The sequence below is a fragment of the Penicillium daleae genome (assembly GCF_028827525.1).
Source record: "Penicillium daleae strain IBT 16125 chromosome Unknown utg000007l_segment0_segment0, whole genome shotgun sequence".
Lineage (NCBI taxonomy): Eukaryota > Fungi > Ascomycota > Eurotiomycetes > Eurotiales > Aspergillaceae > Penicillium > Penicillium daleae.
In genome coordinates, this window is record NW_026623155.1 from 81,066 (window position 1) to 94,767 (window position 13,702).

At 47.6% G+C, this 13,702-nt stretch overlaps 5 protein-coding genes across 5 annotated transcripts; 2 read left to right on the forward strand and 3 right to left on the reverse strand.

Moving 5' to 3' along the window:
• Window positions 1-712: 712 nt before the first annotated feature.
• On the forward strand, window positions 713-3,897 carry N7458_007274 (bacteriodes thetaiotaomicron symbiotic chitinase; the record flags this gene model as incomplete). The annotated part of the gene is made up of 12 exons (XM_056910656.1): window positions 713-1,077; window positions 1,130-1,442; window positions 1,500-1,839; window positions 1,892-2,093; window positions 2,145-2,530; window positions 2,619-2,757; window positions 2,822-2,922; window positions 2,976-2,982; window positions 3,039-3,063; window positions 3,125-3,202; window positions 3,262-3,628; window positions 3,686-3,897. 12 exons carry the CDS (start codon window positions 713-715, stop codon window positions 3,895-3,897), a joined length of 2,535 nt encoding a protein of 844 aa, XP_056763482.1.
• A 1,715-nt stretch (window positions 3,898-5,612) lies between these two features.
• Window positions 5,613-5,987, reverse strand: N7458_007275 (uncharacterized protein; the record flags this gene model as incomplete). Its single annotated transcript, XM_056910657.1, has 1 exon — window positions 5,613-5,987. One exon carries the CDS (start codon window positions 5,985-5,987, stop codon window positions 5,613-5,615), a length of 375 nt encoding a protein of 124 aa, XP_056763483.1.
• Window positions 5,988-7,278: 1,291 nt separating this feature from the next.
• Window positions 7,279-7,713, reverse strand: N7458_007276 (uncharacterized protein; the record flags this gene model as incomplete). Its single annotated transcript, XM_056910658.1, has 1 exon — window positions 7,279-7,713. One exon carries the CDS (start codon window positions 7,711-7,713, stop codon window positions 7,279-7,281), a length of 435 nt encoding a protein of 144 aa, XP_056763484.1.
• Window positions 7,714-8,736: 1,023 nt separating this feature from the next.
• N7458_007277 (putative lipoxygenase) lies at window positions 8,737-11,125 on the forward strand (the record flags this gene model as incomplete). Its single annotated transcript, XM_056910659.1, has 3 exons — window positions 8,737-9,053; window positions 9,107-10,032; window positions 10,092-11,125. 3 exons carry the CDS (start codon window positions 8,737-8,739, stop codon window positions 11,123-11,125), a joined length of 2,277 nt encoding a protein of 758 aa, XP_056763485.1.
• Window positions 11,126-12,427: 1,302 nt separating this feature from the next.
• Window positions 12,428-13,249, reverse strand: N7458_007278 (uncharacterized protein; the record flags this gene model as incomplete). The annotated part of the gene is made up of 1 exon (XM_056910660.1): window positions 12,428-13,249. The coding sequence occupies one exon, from the start codon at window positions 13,247-13,249 to the stop codon at window positions 12,428-12,430; it is 822 nt and encodes a 273-aa protein (XP_056763486.1).
• Window positions 13,250-13,702: the final 453 nt, after the last annotated feature.

The following is a 13,702-nucleotide window of genomic DNA, read 5'->3' on the forward strand; positions in this document are numbered from 1 at the left end:
GTACTATTAGAGTAGATACGCAGAATCCTGCCCTACTAACTAGATAATAAACGAGTAGGGAAGCACAACTAGAGGATCTAGTGAGATTCACCCTCTTGTTCTATATACCTTTCGCCTTCTCTAACACCTCCTTCTATAGACCTAAGCCCCGATACAGGAACTACGTGTTTAGACCTCTATAGTTTCTATTACCCTTCTTCAGGTACGATCTATCCTTTTCTATAGTACGTGGAATATACTAAAACTAACGACCCCAGACACATACAAAAACTATGACTAGCATTTTTGCGATACCTGTCCGAGCGATAAGGTGCTTATTACTCGGCGTACAGAAGTTGATTTGTTAATCAACAATAACAATTATTAGGAATATAGTAATAGAGTAGGACACGCGCCTTACAACTCGTTTTGCTGCGATCCCCCTTCTGCCTCCTAATATCGGCCTGTGGATCTAGTAGATCTCTTTGAGTATCCTGATAAAGATCATGTGATGTACTATTATGATGTTAAGAAGACATCAAACGATGATAGTACGATCATATCACATTCTATAGAGCTTTTCTGTTCATCGCTAATGATTACCCAGTAACCGATGATAAAAGCATAGATCTATTTGTATTTGTCATGATCGATAGCGATCCGCAAGTATATAACGAGTCTCTTGTCGATAAATAGACCTTCCTCGTAGACCAGGAACAACCGGTCTCTGAAGATGCACGAACGGCGAAGCATGTTTGAATACCGCGATGATACTTTCGATAATAAGATCGAGGTTTATCATATCCAGTGCTCCTCTTCTTTCATCAACGGTACCAGTGGTTGTATGTCGATTTTCGAAGGTGGTGCAAACAACACGATCGTGAAGATGCCTAAGGACATCGGAGCCGGTCTATTTGCACGGGTTATTAGCCTTGTTGCGATGGGCTCTGCTGGCAAATCCGCTCGTTCTAATGTCTTACCACGCTCAAGCACCGATACGTACGAGTTGACTGTTGACTACAACTTGGCCGCTGTATCGCCGGAGAGACAGGGAGATGTTAATTTCCGAGTTGATTACACTAATCTCCTTGAATACTGGTACGTTTGTTTCATTCTGCTTCGATTCGCTGCAATGCTGATATCTATACAGGAAGCATATCACCGACACCCCATCCAGCAAGCGCAAGCGCTGGTTTAGTAGTTTTAGTAATTGGTTGTCCAAGATGACTACAATTGTAAAGGATGATCAAGGGTCCCTTCCGATGGAATACGACGAAACCATCAAGCTCTTCCACGCTGAGGGTCATTGTCCTGATCTCAATATCACCGCTACCGTGGATCTTGACGCCAACATCCATTTGGGCCTCAATTCCCAGTATGGATATTACTTTGAGGGCGCTATTCTCCCATCCCCTTCTTTGATTGCCGCTTATGGTTACTTCTCAGTTGCGCCTAAAGCAGCGGTATGGCCCTTCCACCTACACTTACTTCTGCCTGATCTTACTGATTGATGATTGCAGATTCTCTTAACCCTTCGCGGGGAGGCTGTCTGGCAGTCAACTACCGGAACACAATCAATTATCAGCGGCATTACATTCCCCGGTCTCTCCACCAAAGGTCTAATCAGTATTGGACCAGAGCTTGAGCTGACTGGCAAAATGGATGCGTCACTTAGTATCTCTGGAGAGCTGAATGCTGGCGTGGTCGCATCGTGGCCCCGTGCCGAAGTGTACTTCCCTCAGGACGGCGGCGGCTCAGACGCGACTGTAATGCCCAAGGACATCGATGGCAACGATCCTCAGACTTTCAGTGTTGAACCTATCTTCGATGCCTCTCTAACGGCAGAGGGCAATATGGCTTGTGCGTTTGTCTATGCCACTTCACCTGTGCAGAGATGCTAACATGATTGTAGTAACACTCACTCCGCAAGTCAAATTTGGTATCTCTGTACTGGGCGGAGACCTTATGTCTGGATATGTGACTGCTGGCGTGGAAAACACTGTTTCATTGGGCGTCAATGCATCTGCATCTGTTTCTTACGACGGCACCCCGTCTGCGGGATTCTGCTATTGGGCTGATTATCTGTACTCTTTCTTTGTTTCTGCTGACGGCTCGTGAGTTTTTTCGCTTCTCTGTTTCTATCCAACTTTGACTTACCAAAACAGATTCCTCAATGATCTTGCCTACTGGGGCAATTCATATGAGGTGGCCTCCCCTGATGACCCGATTGTCTTGGCGGACAACACTTGCATCACATACTCGAACGACAGCCCTCTTGGCAAGCGGGACAGCGTGGAGAGTCTCGTTCCTAACGGCAGCGGTGCTGGCTGTTTTGGTGGACTGGTGGAATGCTCAACAATTGTGGGTGCGGGCAACTCCTCCTGTACATTGAACAGCGACGGAGCCGGCTCGGGCACAGCAACCACCAAGCGTGCACCACAGTGCTACAACCTGCCTGCTCTCTTCTACAACTGCGATCTGTTTGGTACAAGCTCTGTCGAGAACCGGAATCAGGACACGCTGGCATACTTTGCCTCAGCGTCTTTCATTGGTCTGTGTCCCCTGTCCTGCGTTTTTGTGTATCCCACTCCCTCTGCTTGGATGATTGAACGATTAAAACCCTAATGCTCAATACACAGGGATCTGCGATAACATTCGGAACTATCTCCAGAAGAACCCTGGCCTGATTAAAGGAAACGGAATGGAACTTACCTACCAGTCGGATAATGAACAGCCAAGTCCCAATCGAGCGGTCGCATGCAAAGCTAAAGCCAAGGAGTGCGTCGAGAAAAAAAACTGCCTTGTGGCCAACCGAGGTACAGTCGATGTACAACTGGCAAAGCACACAGACGATCAATGGTGCGCGTGTTATCGTTCCAGCACCGACCGATTATAAGATAATGCAGGGCTTTGACGAAAGTATCTCGTGTGATGAGTTTCCTTGTGAGTGGCTAACCAAATCTAGTCTGAAGAATATTGCTAACCGTGTACGATAGTCAATGCGTACGTCATGTTGAGACATGGTATTTTGGAACACTGCTAACAAATAACTCATCCAGGTCTGAGGAAGGAGGCTATGGTGCGGTAAGTAATTTCCTAATCGATATTTCTCATCGCTTGAGAATTCTAATTATGAACTGTATAGGAAGTCGCATGTGTCAGTGCCCATCAACAACAGTACCAAGGCGTAATCAACAGTTTGATTTCTCGCATTCACGACACGGTCTGCACTCTACTCTCTTCACTGAATAGCGATCACCGCAAACTAATCAACTTATAGAGAGAACCGGCACTGAATTAATCTGGAATCGATACGATACTGTCACAGCCTGGCCCGGTCAACCACGCAAGTTCAGAATCAATCTTTCGTCCGGCATGCACAACGGCCATGATCTGGCGTACGGGGGCGAGATTAGCTCCTCGCCGTGGGACATGGCTTATATCCTAGGCGGGCTGAACCTCTGGGGAAACCCAGACTTATTTCTGACGGGTGATAGCAACGCGGTGTGCTTGCTCGGGCTAAAATTCAATCCGCTGCTTGGTATTCAGGAGCGCTCTGCGTATGGATGTGACGTTACATTCGCGCCGCAGACGACTTTGTTCAAGAGGGCCCAGGATCCCGATGATCCCAGCACCTGGGTGGTTGAGAGTAAGTGACCTGCCAATAGGATTATAAAAAACGTTGAATGGTGCTAACAACTGATAGGTGTGCGAGTCTCCGACGAGTCCCTGAAGAATCCAATCCCGCTCTTTACGGACGATGGAACGGGTTATCTAGACCATGCAACGCGCAGTCTTGAGGACATGATGGAGAGGTTGGAGCTCATGGCCAATCAAGAAAAGGAACCAATGGTCACGGCTGCGCCGCACGCTGATCATTTGCGAAGACACAAAGAGTCTCGCCATCATCACCACTGAGATGTGTAATTTTTGGACCATAGAAGCGGATAGATCTTCGTTGACCAAACCTCTTTTTCTTTATGATATGTACATATCGGAATGGTCCAACCCAGTTGATACTTCAAAAGATTTGGGAATGAACCTTGGGCATCTATAAATTTCGTCACGCCGGAGGGCCACTCCGCATTGCTATATATCGCCGAAAGTGACGAACCAGAGGCAGCTAGGAAGTTTGTCTCTTAGATGCGGTCAGCCCAACCTTTACGATATTGACTGCATCGGACTTTTTGAAGGATTTGCCCCAGTCATGTATTGCCTGTGTCTTGCACTGAGCTTCCTGACTGCGGGACTTCTCTGGGCCCATGACAAACAACCTCCCTCTCTGTAGGAAAGATCGACTGATCAACTACTGTGGACAGTCGAAGATAGACCAGTCTCAGGGCGCTACCAATACCAAGGCTTATCTCAAGTTCCTGACAGCTGTAATAATGAGCGAATCTGAATAAATTAGGCGACTTGTGCAGGATGGACTTCTGAACATTGAGAACGAAGATGAATCAATTTTCAGCGTCACGTCCCTTTTCCTCGATATTGAGCTCAGTCAAACAGAAGCCGTGAAGGAGCTCCTTGACAGCGGAGCAAATGTCAACGTGAGAGATCTAAGATTTGCCGTGCCTCTGCATCGGGCAGCTTTTTGAACTTCTATTGAAGTCGTTCAGCTGCTTCTTGGTAAGCCTGTTGACGCAAAAGACAGTTGGGACAAACGCCGTGGTCGATGAACGCGGACGAGAGTCATGAGCAAGGTCAGTTAAAACATCAAAACGTATGGAACACGGGAAATATAATGATATTTAACTTGATTATCACAGTTTCGAGCCTTCTCGTCGGAGCTGGCGCCAATGTACTATGCGCCGATACATCTGTCCTTTTCTCTTCTTTTCTCTAAGCTTTTTGTAAACAGCATGTTGGCCTAGTACGATTGAATTAATTCTACTACAGCCCTTCACAATTACCGCTTCTTACGCACGGGTGTCATTGTTATAAGACTAAATGAAACGGGATGAAGAGGCAATACAAGGTGTAAGTATCTGAGTGGCCTATGGGGGCGATGCGTAATGACAAGAAATCTGATGCAGATAATGCCCCTTTAACTATAGTTTCTGCTTAGCTGAGATGTCCCTCAAAGTTTCCGGGATACGGTATCGTAGACACCGAAACCTAAACCGGGGCCAGGCTCCTGTTATTCTGACGTTTTCCATATCGCCTGCTCTCTCGTAAGATTGATGGGATTGTTAAAGACTCGTCGCTCGTTTTCTTGGGTGATGACCTATCCTGGGTCCCTATTGTGTGGATCTGAAGGGGTAGCTCGTCTCCCGAGGCGCGGTTTGTTAATCGCGCTTGAGAAGTGTGTGCTGCAGAGCCTGGATTGTTTCCGTCAGCTCTGTTGATGGGAGACGCCCCCTGTTTAGTGGTTCGATGCGCAAGGCCATCATCGGTCATGTTCGGCCAATCTCGGGCTTTACTTTCATGATCTGACATGTGCACTATTTCATCCCCTGACTTATGAGATGCAGCAGGACGGGCAGGATCTGGCTGCGCTGTGGACCGTGCTGCCTCGATACTCGAGTCCAAGGATGCTGAATCTGTAGAGGCGCCATGTAAATCTGCATACCGCGGACTGTTGAGCGAGGCCGCAGTCTGTGCAGGCGAGCTGGATGTTGGTTGAACGTCTCCTATAGGGACTTGAAGACTGCCTTGGCCGGTGTTACGCCTTCTGGGATGTCGTGACTGGGTGGACGGGAAAATCGACCGAGGAGGCGGGGGCGGAGATGATCCAGAGCTTGGATCAGTGTTTGAACTAGATCCTGGAATAGTACTCGTAGCAGGACGCGAACAAGACCAGGAGCATAAGTTGGAGAGTGGCCTGGACCAGGGTTTGGACCAGAGCTTGGACCAGGATTCCAGCCAGAAGATGAATCAGAGCTTGAATCAGAGCTTGAATCAGAGTATGAATCATCCTCAGCATTTGATCCCGAGGTCTTCACCAGTTCCCGCCTGACAATTTTCCGAACTTCGAGGAGGAAGTCATCCTTTTCTCTTTCCTGCATTTTGCTGCGAGTATATAGATGGGCCTGCTGGGTGCGTTTGATGCCCCTGAGTTCGTCTTTCAACGCGCGGCTTAGCGAGTCCCTGGAAGGCTATATTAGCTTGCCTGTCTTTCTTATGGTATGTGCAGGCGTACACTTGAGCTTTGGTCGCAGCAGACTTGTCAAGCTCGTACTGCTTTAGAGCAATCTGCAGCAAGACTAGGTTGATAAAAGTCCTCATGTATCTGGTGAGAAGTTTCATGTCCACATAGAGCAAACGTAACTCCTCTTTCCTCCGAACAAACCATGTCTATCTCGTTCAAAAGTCTGTCCTGGCCGAAAGTCTTCTCGTTGTGTAGAGAGGATGCAGAAGTATCGAGAATGCTCTCTATTCTGTCGATAATATTGTGTGCGTGTTTATTAAGACCTCTGTCAAACTTCCTATACCTTTCAAAGTCAACAGAGAACTCTTCGATGTTGGAGACATCCTTCATTGTCTCTCCAAAGATACTCCAAAGCCTCTTCATCGTTCTGGTACGTCTCTTTACCTCCTGGACTTCCCTTTTCGCGTGACGTATTACTCGGTACGCTTCGCTCAGTTCCTTGTAGAGGGACGTAAATGTCCCGACTAGTTGGTCAGAAGCTGCAACCGCTCCAAGGATCTCTATTTAATTGTGGAAGACTGGAAGGATGGAGGGTAAAATATTGCTGGGTCGAAGTTCTGAGGCAGAAGAGGAAATGGCCAGTTGGATGAATACTCAATGACAGAAGCAGAGATCTTTAAATCCGGCTCAGCCTCGAATAGTCGGCGAGGCTCATTCACGGTGGGCTGTGTATGGCTCCCTTCACAACAAAGCCTTGCGAAAAGAGCCAAAAGTGGGCCTGAAAGAGGCGCTGTTCGACCCCGCACTAAGCAGCAAACACGCAAACCCGACAACAGTCACACTTATGTATGCTATTTGGAGTACTGTAATAACTACTGCGCCTCTCATTAACGCAGCCTGTTCAACAAATAATCCGCGCTAAGACCCTAGTAGTGGGTCCAGAAAAGAACTAGTTATGAAGTGTGTATTGGTCATGGTGATTTCAAAAACGGCTGTACTGTGAATGCGTGCTTTTACAGTATTGGGAGGAGCTTGGCTGCTGGCCTTGGATCTGACAATTCTAGGGACGGCCCGTTCAGTCTTGGCCAAGAACGATTAGTTACTTAACTAGGAATTACGTTATCCCCCGCTAAGGCGAATTCACATGATGTTTGCTTAGAGGCACAGCCTCTATTTATTCTGCCCTGGAGTAGCTGTTCAAAATCAATTCAAAACCTGAAAATCTGAACTCCGATTTCTAATTCTTTCACATAAAAAATATGAGCAACCTTCCCGTAAGAGCCAGTCTCAGGCGGTTTGATTTTGGCCAGATATGTCTGGGCGTTAGTACAATCGCTTGAGGTCAGCCCAAGGATGTGACAAGCCTCGATAACATCATTGAATAGCTGGTAGAGGAGTGAATTGTCCATAGTTGGAGAAATATCGATTCCTTCTACATGGTCTGCCGTAGGTTCATTCTTTAGGACAATGAACTGATTCTCAGGAGACAACGACGGGCCCGTTGTGTAGTATCCATTCCACATGAAGGTATAGCAGTAGTAGAACGCAGTTGCGCTCTGCAGATTTGGCCAAGCAGTCTCCTGGAGGAATGTGGTGTTTCCGGTGAACCTATAGTGCTCCATCAGATATGTCCCAATCCTCATCGGTCAAGGCTCCACACCCGGCGAGAAAGGTTGGCAGTAACAGCTAGGGTCGGGGCGAATGCAAATAATCATTTTACGAACTTCGTACGAATCCTAAACATAGTCGGGCCATGTCAGGGAGAAGGGGGGGGTTTGGGGGGGGGGGGGGGGGAAATCTTAGTTAAAAAGTCTTGGCAAGGGGGGTTACACGAATTTAAGGTTTAAATATTGCAACCCCCCATTAAGTACCCTAAAAAGTGGAATTCTCCGATCGGGTCTTTTAAATCTTTAATAAGATAGCCTAATCTAGCTATCTATCAAAAAATATTAAAAGATTTCTAGCTAGAAGGGGGTTACCCTATAGGGCCTGGGTTACGTGAAATATTTTTTGATGGGGGATGCCAAGGCCAGTTCCTACGGGTAATTTATACCGCTTTCGGCTAGCCTTCCTAAGGCTATATTAGTAGCCTTAGCAATCTGGCGGGCTGGTGAGGATTGGCTAATCTTGACTAACCGGCAGAATTGCGGGTTTTGGCTAGGTCTAACATTGGCAAGGAAATAGCACGAGTCACTAACTCCTAACGCCACGCGTTGAGTTGCATTCAATCCTTCCTTTACTCGGAACCTCATCTCCACAGCGACGCGGGACTTCTACTTTAGTGTAGAACATTTTCGGTTCCAAACGGGGGCTACTCTGGATCTCTCGGCCTAGCTCCTAACGGTATCCGAGAAGCAGTAATCCACACATATTCACAGTAGCTGGAGGGGCTCATTACGTTTAACATTATAGATAAATTTGAAGGTGCTGCCGCAACGTAGTATGCTACGTGAACCTTGACCTTGGTTCTCGATTACTGTCATGACATCACTAGTCAGTAGTATGACTGATGAATCTACCATTCTTTGAGGATGGCGACATATTTGAAATGCTCTCAGTCCTGTACACTGAATCATCCTATATAGGCTTACTAATTTCTGGAAGCCTAGCAGCTAGCTTAAGTTCGACATTAGTTCATCAATCAATACGACACCCTTCCAGCAGTTATGGCACAAAACGCTACCCTACTCACTCCTGTTGTCGTGCTTGGCCATACCGACGTTCAGGGAGACTGGCCCAGGGACCCTGAAAAGCTTCCTGTCAATGAAATTGACAATGGTGTATTCATCAATGAATTGGCGAATACTGACCATTTGCCGGGGAGGCTTGAACCCTTGAGCGATGCCGAGAAAAAGACATTTGAGCAAAACCCTGAGAATCTACATCGGAAAGCCTATGAACAAGGGGCGTCTCCGATTGAGGAAGGAACATACAGGGGGACTCAGCTGGCGCTTACCAAGATCTACGATCTTATAGAACAGCGGTATTTGCTTTCGACCTTTTCCGGTCATCGGAGGTGGCTAATATGCTCGGCAGTTTTGTATCCTTCATGGATACAGCCAACTTCGAGCCCTTGGTTCCGTCGCCTCTGACCAGGGACCAGAAACGCAAGTTCTTTGCCTTCACCAATGGCTCAGACGGCTACCCGCCACATCTTAACCTTGCCGGCAATGCGCCAGCTGCAGCGAAGGACAAAGGCGACCATAAATCAACACTCCAGCCGTCTTATCTTTTCAATAAGATGCGCCTCCTTCAGCTAAGCTCGCTCTTACCTAGCGTGGTACCAAATAGATTCATAAGAGAAACTGCGGAGACAACCGCATCCGCTTATTTTGGCTCTATGGGCAGACCCGACGCCGGGGAAAGGCTTGAAGATGTGGAAAGATATAACAGGGAGGCTCGCAGAGCATGGTTCCGGAGAGATATATTCAATCTTCCCAACATGGGCGATTTGTCAGATTGGTACAGCGACGCGCGATTTGCCCAGCAGCAGTTTACAGGGACGAACCCTACAACAATTGAACTGGCTTCAGATCGTTGGATAGAGCATTTTATTGAAGCCGCAGAAGGCCCAGATGACGCGGCGGCTAAAACGACCATTGCGGATCTCCGTGAAAGCTGCCAGGAGTCTTTGTACATGCAGGATTACAGCTACTTTCGCGATGCTGCTGGACTGGACCCAACTGCCATCATCAAATGTGAGTTTGACGAACCAGAGGAGAAGGATAAGAAGAATAAAAGCTATCGATATGGTTGCGCAGCTGTGTGTCTCTTTTATCTTGATGATAAAGGTCAGCTTTACCCGCTAGCTATCGTCATCGACTGGCGGGGCAGTGCTGAGAAATCTGTGACAATCTACAACCGGGAATTGATCAAGCGGAAGGATGTCCGGTCGGGAAGCAAAAAGCAGGCCCAAAACCAGAAGATAACCGACGAGGCTCATGACTGGGCCTGGAGATATGGTACGCCACCCGACCAATCACGGCTTTTAGCTATGCGCTAACTTGTTGGTTTGGTATAGCCAAGACCTGCGTGCAATGTAGCGACTGGCTTCGGCATGAGGTCACCGTGCACCTCACCAACACTCATTTAATTGAAGAGGCCATTATCGTTGCCTCTCACCGACAGCTCGACCCGAACCATCCTGTGATGAAGTTGCTCTACCCACACTGGCAGAAGACCCTGGCACTCAATGCAGCTGCCCGGAACACTCTCGTTCCCCATGTCATTGTCGACTTAATTGGGTTTGAGGCGGATGAAGCCTCTTCATTTATCCGGCACGCTTACAAGGACTTTGACTTCAAGAAACGCTACATACCGACAGATCTCAGCCATCGTGGGTTCCCACCGGAGCAACTCGACCGTCCGAAGTATCACAACTATGCATACGCTAGATGCATTCATAGCATGTGGCACAAGATCAGGAGCTACGTGCAAGACATGCTTGCTCTAGACTATCCCGGGCCTGGCGCTGACCAAGACATCCTGCGTGACGAATACATTCAGGCCTGGTCTGCAGAGATGCGGAGTCCCAGTGGTGCCGATTTGCCATCCTTCCCGACCATCAGCACCTTCGAGGAGCTGGTTGATTGTGTAACTATGTGTATTCACATCGCATCTCCCCAGCATACGGCTGTCAATTATCTACAAAACTACTACCAGTCCTTTGTCGTCAACAAACCTCCCTGCCTCTACACCGAGCCTCCATCCTCTCTACACGACCTGCTCGGCTACACGGAGAATCACCTTGTCAAGGCGCTGCCCATGAATCACACCCGAGAATGGCTTCTTTCTTCGCATATACCATACCTACTCAGCTTCAAACCAGGTAATAAAGAAAGCCTGATCATCTACGCTGCTTCGAAATTTCGAGTGTATCGCAACAAGACCTCAGAGAAGGACAAAGCCATCGCACAAGCGACCGGAAATTTTTATACAGCGCTCGCTGATAGCGAAAGAGAATTCAAGAGTTATGCACAAGCGACTGATGATTGTGGAACCATCTCCTACGAGGTGTTGAGCCCAGAGTGGAATGCTGTGTCAATTTTGATATAAGCTAGTCCCTCTTCTCTTGCACTTAAGACTACAATTTCCACTCTATTACAAGACTGGGATCGAACAGAAACCTTTTCTCACGCTTTCTGCCTCTTATTTCCATATTGGGTTATCCGAGGTTGTTGTGATAGGATGGTGGTGCATGGGACGACCTGAAATGTTTATGTGATTTGGAAATGTTGAACTACAGCAGGAGAGGTGGAGGCCCTGGGTAGGATATATTAGTTAGCCTCCACAACGTTGACACCTGACCGTTCCTCCCTGTCTAATAAATTTATGAATTCATAAATATTTCCCTTCCGTTACATTCTTCTGAGTACATCCCGTAGCAGCGGCCGAAGGCCGCTGCCAATGCAACTCGTACATACATATTCTAAATGGCCCATCGCTATGACAAGCAAACCCCTAAGTTTCTTTACTCTCTCTGGAATATTATTTTACCCGACTCTTATCTTCTCTTCTAAGTAGAGACAGTTTTTCTTCACTCTTGCATTAACAATGCCATGCTCCGTTGGGAAATTCTTCACTTATAACACTACTTATCGGTTCTGGGTCCGTAGAACCTGTCAACATGTAGTGGATACCATAAGTATCATTTCCCATTAGCCGTAAAGCATAGACGATATCCATCTGCCCGTGCAGGCGTATAGCGGGCGGCAAACCATGCCGAGACTATTAACGAGTCTTTTATCCCGCCTTTTATCCCCCCACCTGTTACGAGTCAATCAAAAAGGAGCCAAAAAGCATCGATTTCGGTACGTCCAACGAAGGAATCAAATCTAGAGAGGGGGAAGATGAGAATAGTAGCGGAGGAGCCTTTTATAGGCTATGTTGGCCTCAGGCCTCCATCCGTTAGCAAACTTCCTAAAACGGTAATCCATGCCTCTATTGCATAAGGGGCAAACAAACAACGTCCGTTCGCCAGTTGCCATTCCTGTCCGCAACACCACCTCCCGACCGATCCCCGAATTACCGGTCTATCGCGGTTACTGGTGCCCAGTCGAAACTGTCAATATACAGCTCGCGCGACTGAAACAATGAGGGCCCATTGGCGGAGGGCTCACAGCCCACTTATCGTGGACAACCAAGATTTGACCGGGGCAAAGATCCGTTAGCGATCCTCCACCCTGTGTACTGCCAGAGAATAGCTCCGTCCGGGATCTACAGTAGTTACTTTGTATGGATTCCTTTCCAGACTAGTAGAATGAGCTAGAAACGAAGGTGAAAACGAACAGAAGAGTAAATTAGTCTATTCATATTATACATGACGCCCGTCATCCATAATCCATGCTCCCCTGATGATCACAATCCTAGCATTCTCCGCATACCTTTGTTCTCAATAACCCAGCCACCGCCGAGTTTGAAAACCCCTGAGCCCTTCAACTTCTCATCCATTCGTCCCATCGCCATTTCAGTCAAAAATGGGCCAAGATGATTCGTGGGAGAATGCCAAGATCTGTAAAGGTACTTTATACCGGGGCCAATGAAGACCATTCCTATTCTTTGCAGGATTCCATTGTTGGAAGGAATATACGGCTTGATAGCATCGTGAATCTCTGGATCGATAAACGCAGGCCTCACGCTATCTGCGCGGAATGTACTTGGATTTTTCTCAGATAACTTGCCCAGAAGTGACTCAGTTTCGCCCTTCACTCTCGCAAAGATCGGTGACAATCTCCCTGGGTCCTGTGTGGCTCCTTCGCCGGACACATGGATGAAGCGGAAGGGAAGGTCCGAGGGCTTAAGAGTGGAAAATGCATCGGCGGCCGCCAGGGCATAGTCCCTAGTTATCTTGACGTATTGCCTTTTGACTGTCAGAGCTGAAACACACCGCGCACTGGAGAAAGAGAGGGCTTTGTAATACTCTTTGTTCACGTTGTTTTGGCTTGTTCCCAGAGCCCAAACACATCCGTCCGCATCTCTCAATTGATCGAGTAGTTCTGGCTGATAAGATTCGAAATTTTTGTGGATGATGACGTGCACTCGCGGATCTTTCGCATCTTCTGCCATTTGCACAGGTCTCCGGCTTAGGACCGAGATTTTGGAGATTGTGCTATTTCTGAGCATGGAGTCAAGCACGGCAGAGCCGACTAGGCCGGTTGCACCAGTGAGAATGAGATGCATTTTGGAGGCTGATGGCTACTTAGCGGTCAAGTGATTTTAAGAGTAAATTGGACAGCATTCAGTCAACGACTCGTTTATATATACTTAGTGCTTGTTAAGTCCGATGCTTAGGTCCGTGAAAATAAGTCCATCGCGGATGCTGACAACATACTAACCAGATGCGGTAAAGACCGGAACGTCTGGCTGTGAACGCAAACCGGCCATCCGGCGTGCTATTCTCGCTATATTTCGATCTTTTCTTAAATAGTTTGGTGAGCAGCTAGCAAATTCTTCCTTATCATTGCACAGTAGAAATTTCAAAATATCAAGTATGTCTTGAACAGTGTGCGTCATGTTATACATATGTTGAAACTGAGTGATATCAGAGACTCAAACAACTTCTCCATGCGAGCAATCGGACAACGAATTCTCTTTGACGGCGCAATAAATGCACCCCTGACGATTTAGGTGATC